Source organism: Sinohyriopsis cumingii, chromosome 17, assembly GCF_028554795.1.
Source record: "Sinohyriopsis cumingii isolate HCF-2022 chromosome 17, ASM2855479v2, whole genome shotgun sequence".
In the NCBI taxonomy this organism is placed as follows: Eukaryota; Metazoa; Mollusca; class Bivalvia; order Unionida; family Unionidae; genus Sinohyriopsis; species Sinohyriopsis cumingii.
This window is the reverse complement of record NC_142977.1, coordinates 105,062,828-105,075,928: the sequence shown is the minus strand read 5'-3', so window position 1 is coordinate 105,075,928 and position 13,101 is coordinate 105,062,828. Positions and strand designations below refer to the sequence as shown.

At 37.6% G+C, this 13,101-nt stretch overlaps 1 protein-coding gene across 8 annotated transcripts in view; it reads left to right on the top strand.

Annotated features, from left to right (window-relative positions):
• Positions 1 to 10,379, top strand: part of LOC149779606 (uncharacterized) — a 43,756-nt gene extending 33,377 nt beyond the window's left edge. For all 8 annotated transcript variants that reach the window (XM_089940378.1, XM_089940383.1, XM_089940377.1 and 5 more), the window contains exons 2-4: positions 169 to 346; positions 4,061 to 4,150; positions 9,006 to 10,379. In XM_089940378.1, coding sequence (XP_089796504.1) covers positions 169 to 346; positions 4,061 to 4,150; positions 9,006 to 9,622 — 885 coding nt within the window. In that variant the 3' untranslated portion in view covers positions 9,623 to 10,379. The remainder of the gene's footprint in view (positions 1 to 168; positions 347 to 4,060; positions 4,151 to 9,005) is intronic.
• The last annotated feature ends 2,722 nt before the right edge of the window (positions 10,380 to 13,101 follow it).

Here is a 13,101-nt window from a genome sequence, read left to right as displayed (position 1 = left end):
GAGCGTATAAGTTCCCGGTAGGAAGAGATTTTTTTGTGTGCAAACTCTTGGTTGTTTTCCTACCAGCCGTAGACCAACCTACTTTCCGCACATAAGGATGTTGTAATTAATAACGTATACAGAATTTTTTAAATCATGAACACACCATCTTTAGTATTCTGATTTCAGAATGTCCGTCTAGTACTGTATATTCAGTGTGGTAACACGGATATCCTGACGTCAGTGATGGAGCAAGGAAGACTATTAGTGGGGACCAACTCACCCCGAAACGTTAAGACCTACCAGAAAATATTCTGTTGTGTGACCGCCTTTCTGGTAATACTGTTGGTACCATACATACATATAGGTACTCTCTCTCTCTCTCTCTCTCTCTCTCTCTCTCTCTCTCTCTCTCTCTACATCTATGCGTATTCTAGAATTTCCAAGTAACGACTTCTACGGTTGTTTTTTTTTTATGTGTTCCTCAATGTACAGAATAAGTTACAAACTTAGAGTGAGGCTCTCTTTTCTAGCTGGGCAAACAATTTTTATAATTGTTTGGTTATAAAGTTCGTATGTTTAAAGTTTTTACATTCGACTGATGAAAGAAACATTTGAATGACTCAAGCAGTATCCTTCCGACAAGACTAAAAACACTATTTCATTGATTGATTAGGAACAAAAGAAATATTAGGAAAATATGTCAAGAGAACTAGGTCAGATAATCTATTTTAGGCAGGACTATTTCTGCACTTGTCAGGGTCGAATCAGGTCAAGTGTTGGGGGTGGGTGGGGTGGTTTCCGAATTTTCAAAAGATCCTTTACTTTTACCGAAATTGCATCAAAGTAAAAGCTCTTGTGTCCATTTACTTAAAGTGTGCATCATACCCTATAAACGTGCAGGTGAATAAAACGATGTTAAAATTCAAATACAAAGTGACTGTACGTTTGTGTGTTTACGTCTTTTTTAGCGGGTGGAGGGTTTCCAGAAACCACGCGCCCCCCCCCCCCCCCGCCTTCCAAATACGGCCATGCTTGTATAGTAGAGCAGTTTGAGATTTTGCTTAAGTTAGTCTACATTTTGCTGTCAAGAGAGGAGAAATGACTGACTTTCCATACTATAGTGATGATAGTATTCGTGCCCGCAGATGGGGGCCAGTGTCCCTCTCCCCTCGGATTTCACCTCTAAACATCTTTTGGCCTAAAACTTAATAGCAGACCACTACATATTTGCCCCCCCCCCCATAAGTTTGCAAGCGCCCCATGATGATAGGTATATTTTTCATAGTCATTTCCATTCTTAGGCTGGACAAGTTAGTACCATTACAAGTTCCATTCCTTACTGGCTTATTGAACATGCATGCGCATCTAACTGAAGTAAACTCTACATCCCTAATGGTTACTGTTATTGACAATAATCCCTCGATGCAGATCCCGTGAAATTCGTCCCAGTGCAATGTGACACTTTAATAAATTCTGAATGCAACCTTGATTTACATAAAAATGCATGTCCGCATTAAGTTCCTTTTGATGCGTGCCCCCTAACGAATCTGATTAAAATCTGATCGCCACTGTCGTACGTGTAGATAGGACCGACAATGGGGGGGGGGGGGATATATCCCCAAAATCCGGGCCGAACAACACTTTTTAATTTTATAAAAGAAATTTTTTGTTTGAACAAGAACTAGGAGAGGCCCGGGCGTTTCCTATCCCAGAGCCCGTGATCGCTATCTACGGCCCTGCGTGTAGATCTTTCAGCGACGTTTTATAGTTATGTTGGCACCCCATGTCTCCGTTCCAGCAGATGCTGGTAAAGAGTTTCTCTAAAGGTCATGGTTTGTGATTTATGTATCTCCCGTCCTCCCAATTGTGGATTTCAAAGGTCTTGTTCTGGTGATCCATGTTATTGCAATACACGCTAATTTTATCAGCCACTCAGATGAAGTATTATATCTTCATGTTTGGGAGACTGAGCAGTATAGCTGAGGAATATCAACGTGTGCCGAACCATTTGATTCGCTTTCAGATTTCAGAAAGCTTCATTTACATTGGCTAACTCAAAGGTCACCAGAACATGATCCGTAAGCAGTCGCTGTCCGATCTTCACGTACGACAGTGGAGATATGATTTTAATCAGATTGGCCCCAAATCCCACGTAATATTTTTATTATGCATCTGTCTGCAAATGACACCTTCTTAACCAATTTGAAAATGATACGACAAAAGGCCTGCATTTCCCATCCACATCGATATGACAATGTAATATTTTTTATTTATCGGTGTATCATAGTATCTAGAAAAAGAAAAGGGCAACCACATAACGTTAGTTAAATCAAGCTGTATTGACACTTCGCTCATCATTATAAAAAATGCCCCCGTTTTACGCAATGATGAGCTCCAAAGGTTGAAGGTTATTAGAGGGAATTTTGACATTTTTGCGCAGAATTAGAGCTGATTTTTTGGCATTTTTCCATGAAGTAATGTTTGTGCCCAGACTGTAGATTATATGATTGTGTTGATTAAATCACAGACGATAAATTGATATGTGCACCTAGCGGATGAAGCGGAGGGATCCCGATTGAGGGAAAAGCAAAACTATTATTGTTTCTACAAAAATGTGCACTTGTTTGAAGAAATAAAGGATATTTCTTTTGCTTGAAAGAGTTAGATGGCACTATACAGATCAACGCATATTTTGTGTTTAAAATAAGGTTGTTTTAACAAATGGTATCCATCAGTAACTTTCAAAGTATATAAATTCCTGGCGAAGTGTCGTTGTCCTTTGTAACATGCTTGTCGTGTTGACGTACAAAAGTATTTCGTCTTTTGTATATCTTTTTCTTTTATCCTTTTTTCTTTATGCTTTGTATTTCGTGCATAATACCCTTAGAAAAATATAAAGAAACGACAGAATAAAAGACCAAAGAAAATTCGATAATTTATATATTTCTTCCCCCGTTTATTTTCCATATCTTAAAAAAATATCAGAATTCAATAATCATTTTGTACAAGGTCTCCTATATCATGTATATTAAGGACGGAAACATTTAGTAACGGTTGTACAGACATTTAAGCGTGGCATTTGATAACGGCAATGGGCCGTATTTCATCAAAATGTTTCGAAGTTAAATTTAATATTGAGCCATTTGGTTGGCTGGTTTCAACGTAGACGTATGTTTAGCCCAATCATATTGCTTGGTTCAAGACTTAAGCTTCAACAAACGTAATATCAATAAAATAATTTCAACAGAAAACTATAAAGGGAACATTGAAAAAGATTCTAGGATTGTTGAACTTGCATATTTATCTGACACAAAAATTGGGTAAAATATATAAACTCTTTGGTTTCTGTAATACCCTTCTTTCCGTTTCTTTCTGTATTTATAAATTACGTCTATTGTCTTATATTCTGATTTGGATTTTAAAAAAATAAGGAAAAAGTTGAAGATATGAATAAAGCATTAATAATCTTTCAGCACGTTTCTAACACGATACATTTTTAAAGGACGGCAGCATCTAGCAACGATACTGGTGACATATTTAATCACGGAGACATTTAGTAACGGCTCATAATCACATTTTGGCCAGAGTTAAGGACAGGCGACAAATAAATACAGTTGACATTTAAAAACCTAATAATATGTAATATGCACTTGAACAGTACTCATGCATGATCGAGACCCCTGTTATGCTGTGTCCTGTTCCATTCCCACCCTTACCAATACTCACTAGGTTCCATGACTCCTCTCCTCCAGACACACACTCCACACACTTTAAGATCCGAAGCCATGTGTCTCGGGTATGAATATGAACTAGCATGGAAAGGAGTAGACTCTGGACCCTCCCGACCTGGGGGTGGCGGTCTGGTGGGAAGGGTGACAAAGGTGTGGTTGGGTGAGGCGGGTGACAAAGGTTTGATAGAGGAATTTGATCTTGGTATTCTTTGCCAACGGAATGACGATTAATGTTTAAAATAACACCTAAAATAACTGTCTCGAGATGCATTTATATGAAATATGATAAAAAATATATATTCATTTTGTGCACGAATCAGAACAGAAATAATGCTTTGTATTTAAAGGTGTGATTCATCTGAAGTTTTGGGTTCCCAACAAAGCGCAAGTTGACCGAGAACATTGCACATGTGACTGCTTTGATACGGTTTATAAAGGTAAATATACATGAAGTCTTTCTACGATACCGTTACAAATAATATATATTTTTGTTCAGTTGTTCCCTGTCTGATTAAAATAAGATCTCTACAAGCCTAAGTGAAAATCTGATGAGCAACAATAAGAGGTCATGTTCTATTGACCTTGTGGTTCACCAATCAAATCACAGCTTTACAAATTTTGAAAGTGACAAACGTCATTCGGAAAATATCGCTACTTACGATATCTTTCCCAAACACAATTTGCAAAGCTTTATCTGACGGGCCACTAAAAATTAGAGGTATGGGAGATCCAAAGGTCACCAAAACATAATCTGATTAAAATCAGATCTCCGTTGTCCTACGTGAATATCTGACGACCACCGCTTAAAGGTCATGTTCTGGTGACCTTTGAATTAGCCAATGGCAATACAGCTTTCAAAAATCTGAAATTGAATCAAATCGTTCGGTACACTGCTCAATCTCCAAACGAGAAGATACAAGACTTCATCTGATTGATTTATAAAATTAGCGATTATGGTAATAACATAGGTTACCAGAACATGATCCCTAAGCGGTTCCTGTCAGATTTTCATATATAAAAGTGGAAATCTGATTTAAATCAGACTGACCAAAACATGAACTTTTATTGCTGTCTCTCAGATCTCCACGTTGGGCTGTGGAGATCTGATTTTAATCAGATTGCAGATGTTCCATGTAGCTAAACATATTTGAACTGTTACATAAAAGGGATTCATTGATATACACTTGTTATTCCGGATATTTTAATAGTTTTCCGATGGAACTTTTACATTCTTATTTCTCACTGTTGGTATACATTATTGAAAGTCCCGATAAATTTTCATTCGTATGTATTTGGTGTATGTATGTATGTATGTATGTATGTATGTATGTATGTATGTATGTATGTGTGTATGTATGTATGCTATAGTGAACGGACCGATGCTTTTATTAATCGTACACTATAGCGAGGTGTTCCTTATAACAGGATATTTGATCAGTATTAATGTGGCGTGTTGGATCTGTTTTTGGTGTATTAGTTACACTTGTATATTTGTAAGGCGAGGTCCTTTATAGGGATGTCCTATGTGCGTGCGTGCGTATGTGTGTGAAAGAAATTGATATGTTGAAACTAGCACAACTTCAAGTAGGTGCCTTCTGGAAACAGTTGATTGTTGGTCTGACGCATTTAAAGAACAACACGTGACAAACGTTTTGTTACTTCCGCAGTCTTCTTGAATAACACGTGACAAATGTCTTGATACTTCCGCAATCTTTTTGGAAACCAATTTACTATAAATAAGACATCCTTTGGTTGAATTTGTTTTGTTGTAAAATTGTGTTCATCCAAGGGAGCTAACCATGGAGTTATTTTCCACACAATGTGGTGTATGTAAAGGGGACTCTTGTGGAGTCTCACAGGCACTAAACTGGCATGGGTTTTCCAAAACTTTTGACTATAAAATCAGAGATTTAAAGTCCCAACCAAAATTCATTATCATTTTAAGTAAATATGAATTGAATAGGATCCCATTGTCAATGATATTTATCTATGAGTTTAAATACGGAGCCAAGAAAAAGAGCATCTAATTGGCTAATGCCAACAATAGCCCCTTGAAGGGATGCAATCTGTAATTGTCTAACAGAAAAGCCATGAGTTTATACACGTCCGTAATATATCCATTTTCTTTTATACTTTATAATACATTTTTTATACAGTTTTAAGTAATATATATATATATATATATATATATATATATATATATATATATATATATATATATATATATATATATATATAACTAGTATAAGAAAATGTAACGGTATAATGACAACAGCTACATCATCCCATGTCGAAGAACCTGCGATAAGAAAGGCATGGTGCAAGTTCAGATTAGTACAGGTTCATAACAATGTAATGCCGCCAAACCGTAAGTGACTTATCTACCGCAGTCACATAAGACGTATGCGAATAAGGTGGCACACTGAAGCTACCAAATTAGGCAATAAAGAAGGACAAGAAAACTTACTAAAACCTGTACTGGTAAACGAAATCAACCAAAAATACCCGGACTATGTTAAACTATATACCGATGGATCAAAAACAAACAACTCACCAAGAACAGCAGCAGCAATAGTCATCCCTGAATTCAATATACAAACGGGATCCAGATTACCTGACTATTGCTCCATTTACACCACTGAATTCTGGGCTATACTTGAGTCACTACAATGGATCAAAGACAACCAAATGCCTAAAGCAGTCATTATAAGCGATTCCCTAAGCGTTATCAAATCGATCCAAAATCGCAATACACACTCTAGGGAACAATTCCTCGACAGAGCATGCCAATTAATCGACGATATCACCACAGCACATCAATTAGTCGAGCTCATGTGGATACCGTCGCACATTGGAATCTCTGGCAACGAAACAGCAGATAAAGTTGCAAAAACCAAACTAGGAGATCAAAACTCTATCAAGCTTAACTATCGCTCTACAGAAGCAATAAGCTTCGCACAAACATATATAGACCAAACATGGCAAGATTTTTGGATCTCCTCCAGAAAAGGTAAAAAGCACCATGAAACCCAAAAAAACGTAGATAGGAACATACAGCTACCTAAGGGTACCTATTTAGAACAGAAAACCATAAACAGGATAATAACTGGAAAAACTAAACTAGCAAGCAGTTTTGGAAGGTTTATAGGACCCAAACCAGCAACCATTAACTGCTTTAACTGCCACACCACCGAAGATCTACACCACGTATTCAATATATGCCCAAAATATCAACCCGCTCGGAAAATATTTATCAAAAACCAAAAAGAGATTGGATCACCACACACATACCCAGAGTTACTTATGGACTCTAATAAAAATAAACAATCAGCATATAAAAATATAAATCAATTCATAGACTCAGCAGGACTTAGGAACAAAATATAATTATTATCCCCACAAAACCAAAAGACCCAGTAACTAGCTAAATAAATTTAGAAGCCACCACATAAAAAACCATAACATATCATTCAATTTTATAAAAGTATTAATAAATAATTCACTTACGAAGCACTTATAAAAAACTAAGGAAACCGCAAAATCGGATGTCCTAGATGTCCTTAACGTACCGAGTAATCAGCTAGGATTCCTCTCCTAGATGTCCTTAACGAACCGTGTAATCGGCTAGGACTCCGGTCTTTTGCTAAATAAAGTATAAATAACATTCAATCTCTAAAAACATCAATTACTAAATAACCTAAAGAGGTAATATCTAAAAACTTATAAATAACATAACGTAGGAAACACACCCTAAACACCTCGACTAGTAATCCCATAATAACCTTGAAAATCTCTCTTCATACATGATATCTACTAAGAACCTCTATAAACAGCATAGAACATCCCCCCTCCTTTTAGAACATTTTGAAGAAAAAAAAAACAAAAAAAAAACAGGCAAATGCGACAAGAAACCAGCGATGAAAAGCAAGCAGGACCGTTCCCGAGCTCTCCTTCCCACTAATGACAGCCAACCATTCAACTGTAGGGACCTTTATGGACCCACATACTGAGGCCAAACTATCAGGGTTCCTTGAATCCATAAAAGCCTGGATGAGGTGGCACCATCCCCTTCCCCAGGAACAACTAGCAGGCTGCGGTGCAGTCAGAAAAAAGTGGCACATGCACAATTGTGCGAACGCTACTATAATTAAACTCAACAACAACAATGTCCGAAACCTAACAATAACAGACACCCCAGATCAATGGCACTTGACAAGACGGCTGCTGTAGCAGTCATATTAGCTGTTGGATGTGCATCATGTTCATATAGAACCAATTCGACATCATAAGAAGTCTACTTTGGCAGCCACACTATTGGATGTCAGATCAGCACCAGTTTCATTTAGGATCAGGGGCCCCGAGTGGCCGAGTGGTCTAAAGCGCTCTTCGTTACGGATCACTGCCATCTCACCTCTGTCTGCGGCGGTTCGAGTCTAAGATTCAGCCAATATGGGTATGTGAGAAAGCTTGCCAGTAGCTTCTCGTGGGTCGGTGGTTCTTTCCGGGGTTTTCTCTGGTTCTTCCTCCACCATTAATACTGGCCGCCATGTATAGCCTATCATGTGGTGCAAAATGGCGTTAAACCCCACAACAACAACAACAATTAGGATCAACTAAACAGACATCACAAGATGTCGTTTGGTGAAAACCCAATGTTGATATTGCCATCCATCAAGAAAGTGTGGAAAAATCAATACTTTCAAAATGGTCACCACGGTGGCTATATTGGAGGTCAGATTGGCATTACTTTAATATAGGTCCATGAGAAGTCTTCTGCTGAAAACCCGACGTTTATCTAACTCCGTTTATGAGGAGTAGTGATAGCAAGATTTCAAGATGGCTGTCTTGGTATCCATATTAGATGTCAGATTGGCACCATTTTCAGTTAGGACCAGTTCGACATAAAAAAAAGTATTTTGGTGAAAACCCCATGCTGATATGACTTCCTCTTCAGGAGTAGTGATAACAGGAATTTTTAAAAAGCAGCTATGGCGTCCATGGTAGATGTCCGAGCGGCACCATTTTCGTTTAGAACTAACTAGACCATGGGATAATCGTGCGCGTGTTCGTAAAGTTTAATGTCATTCCTTGTGATAATGGACCGATGGAAGACTAACAACAGGTCAGGGCTTTATCGCTCCAGGTCTACAACCAGTAGAGCTGAAAATGACATTAATGATACAATTATGGACGGTATCGTTTAACTAAAATGTTGTTATATATAAAATGCATTTGATGGTAATCTGTATTCTCGACTATTTATTTATTTATTTATTTATTTATTTATTTCAGGTAGTTATGAGAAACCTGGGAACGTCAGGTACAAACACCTTTATTTCAACGCCACACACCAAACCTTCAAAATCTGGCTTCTGACGCTTGCTTTCGTACTGGTCTTCTTTGAGTGTCTGAAACACCTTCTGTCGCTATGGTTTCGGTCAAGGTTACGCTGGACAATGCTTGTTGTGTTTATCAGTGACATTTTCCCTCATTATTATTCATGGTGGTCAACATTTAACTACTACAACGATGACTTTTATGAACAGTTTTATCATCAGGCATTTTTCTCGACTACGGAACTTACAGCTACCGTTGTTGTCGTCTACCTATGCGATTCCCAGGTCGAGATCACCACCAGTAAGGTTTTAGTGATAGTTTCTATAAGTTGTGTTCATCTGGTAGTCGGTGGCCTTGATCAGTTTATTAGTCAGGTGTTTCTAGATCAGGGAAAATTATTTCAGAGAGTCAGGAATATAGGATTTCTGATTCCTGATTTTATCCATATATTTATACCACTATGCAATTTTTATCGAAAAAAGGACGGAAAAGAATGCACTAGATTTCAGTGCGTTGGTTTTGTCCTGTCAGTATTCACAGGAGTATGTATAGGCCGTTTCCTGCTGACTTAACTCCGACAGTGCCATACTGCCAATATTTCTTGTCTGCTTTTTATTCTTGTTTAAAGAAAACATTTGTTTTACATTCTAAAAGTTCATTCAGTCGGACGGTTTGTGGATATTGCAGTCATGCGCAATCCAGATGTATCAGCGTGGCATTTTACGCCCGCTTTATTCGCGCTGTACGGCATAGCACTCAAGAGAATATTTATTCTGGGCATTACATTGAGTGTTTTGAAAAGAAAAATACGGTTAAAAAAACTGTGACCAATATATCACCTTGATGCAGTAGCCTGTGCAACACAGAGTATGACCTTTTGCAATCACCTGCTTCACCTAGTTAATGTACGTGCACGTCTGGGTGCACAGAGACTTCAACGGAGTGCATTTTGATACACCTGGCTGCATCAAATGAACTTGTGGCAAACTGGAACTTAAGTGGCTCAGAATGCTCTGAGGATTTTGGGCTTTGACCTTTAACCTTTGATATCATGAAAGGGTGACATGTCCAAAGCAAGGACGTACTTTTATTTACATGTACTTTCGCCACAAACATAATTACTTGCCGTCCATTGTACAAACGTGAATTTTTGGACTTGTAGACGAAACATCATCGACGAACTTGATACGAATACTATTTGTAAGCACGACGTGTCAGTGATGAGAGCATTGTAGTAATGTTTCTTGATGGAATTTTGTACTTTAAGAATAAATGTAATAAAGAAATCGAGATGAATAAAATGTTACGAATAAAGTTTCTCACCTGAAAGGATTGCCATATTCAATTACCGCAAACAAGACCCTTCTTCACTCGTCATCTCCCGAATACGTCTTCAAAACTAGAAGAAAGGTAACTATTTAAATATTTAACTGATTATTTCTTCTATTTATTTCTCTTTCGTCCTTTCTTCCAAATTCTTTGTATCGCAGCATACTCCAGCTTTCATTTAAACAGGATGTACCGATGTATTTATGAAAGTATAAAATACTTTACACTAGCATATACATACAACCACCCCACCCCCATATATATATATATATATATATATATATATATATATATATATATATATATATATATATATATCTTTCCTTAAGTGTACGGTTGAATTGTTCCTCCACGATTGCCTGATTATGGTGTATGCTCACGTGTCCAACGAACAGTCCGCACATAACGTTTCGTTAACAACGCAGCATGGCTCCGAGATATTAGTTGCCTGGATACACCTGTAACAGCCGCTGGAATGTGAGCAGTCAACGTGCTTAGATACATTTAAACACGTCTGCGACAGCTGTTGAATATTTAGATGTCAATGGCTTGACTTCCGTGTGTTCATGCATCGTTTGATAATCGATCTGGCGATTCTTTTACATAGTATAGGATTAGTCGTATCCACGTCATCGATGAGATCTACATTGGCATGCTGACGCTCACGCATATACTTGATGCTTTGTTATCAAGATCATGTTGGTAACATACAGCATCGACGCGGTTTACATATTCTTCTCTGGGTGTTGGTTGATTATCATAAGTCGTATGTGTAACCGTTTTCCAGGCCCTTAGTAACTGCATCGAATGATATCTTTTTCACCGCGATACTTGATTCAAGGTACTCAAGATAGCTTTGTTAAAGCAGCATAATGTAACCGCCTGATTTGTTTGTTTTTTTACTTTATCCCTGAAGGTCCGGAACCGGGAGCTTCCCATAACAGTAAACGTTTATGTCCAACATCGGGGACAAGTTTCAGCGATTGCAGGTCGCTAATAACGCATTGGAACCCGAGTTGGATTGCCAGTATGAGTTTTGATGCCTCATCGCACACATTATCAAGGCATGATGATAAGTTACACTACGGTTGACATTCAACATGGCATCGCAAACGATAAAAGATTTGAAAACCTTCGCTCTCACAGTTATTGACTTCTTTGCCTCGCCAAAGCCACAACCACCCAAGCAGCATGGTTCTGATGGAAATAGAAGTTCGTTGTTTTCCATCTCGGTTCGCGCGCTGTTTTTGTCCCGACCGTATATCGGAAAACCCAGATGTTGCTGAACCTAATCGTACAATTGTTAACAAGGGATTGGTTGTACATGATTGCTCCATCCGTGGACGATCATCCATGTTATGAGGCAATTAGGGATTTCATGGAGGCGATTGCATCGTCTATGACGTCTTCATCGTCCACCACTGATTTCATTTCCGCGATTGATGAAGCCCTTACGATTGATGATATGGACCCGGATCACAATATCATGTAATGTAGTAAAATATACTCGGTGGCTACCGAAGATAAACGATCACCATGGCGGAGTTTGAGACGGTATTTGTTGAAGCAGAAAACCACCGACGACTCCGCGAACAGATATTTAACAGGAGCGCTAGTGACCCAACAAATAGAAAACTGATTTACATTCAGTCAGAATCGAGTAAACTTGTCGCTGAAACATAATTTGTCTCAGCAAGTAGTTACATAATGGGCATGTACTACGCTTATTTATAACGGCTCCTCAGTTCCTGAATCCCTAAGGTGGACTTAACAAACCCGTCACGCGGATGTACACGTGTGCAAAACATTTTCTCTCTCTTTGTATATATATATATATATATATATATATATATATATATATATATATATATATATATATATATATATATACATACATACTGGTAAAGTATATATAAACGCTAACATCTACATAGTGTTGTTAATATATACCTTGGTACTTATTAGCGAAATAGTTTTCATCTTTTTAAATTCCATATTTTTACCTTTGAAAAAAAAAACATGTTTTCACAGGTGAAAATAAAAGATTATCCACCATACCATACGACACATAAAATTATACACGCAGCAAGAAAAATAGCATTTTGTGAACTAGGACAAACGAATGTAACTGCATTATCTTTCAGACATGGAGATTATTTTATGTTGAAGAAATGTGACTAGACGTCGTTTGCGTCTCTTTGTATGTATGTATGTATGTATGCATGTGCCTGATTTAACATTTGAGTCTGCAGAATGGTTTACATTTGAGTCTACATAATGGTTTACATTTGAGTCTACAGAACGGTTTAAGTACTTACCACGCTTTTAATTATAGCAGACAGCGCAATGCTTAAATATTATCCAGTGGTAGGATAATCTAACATGTTTAGTAAAATGAGCCACTATTTCTAGTAACCATATTGGCTTCTATAATTTATTAGAATTCGGCGGGCTGACTGGTCCAAATATATCCAGGAAATATACAATCAATAGTATCAAAAGATTGTGTGTTGATTATGTAGTGTGCCACTTTGGTTTTAGACATGATCCAGGTGTTCATGTGAAGCATATCGATGTAAATGGAAATGACTCTGCATGATCGGGTACATCTTTCGGTTCATTCTTTGTATCTTCGTAAATGAAAAAAAAAAGTCATAAATTTTCTATAACTTATATGTGAATGCTATTTTTTTGTGCAGTGTAAGGAAAGTGAACAATTGTA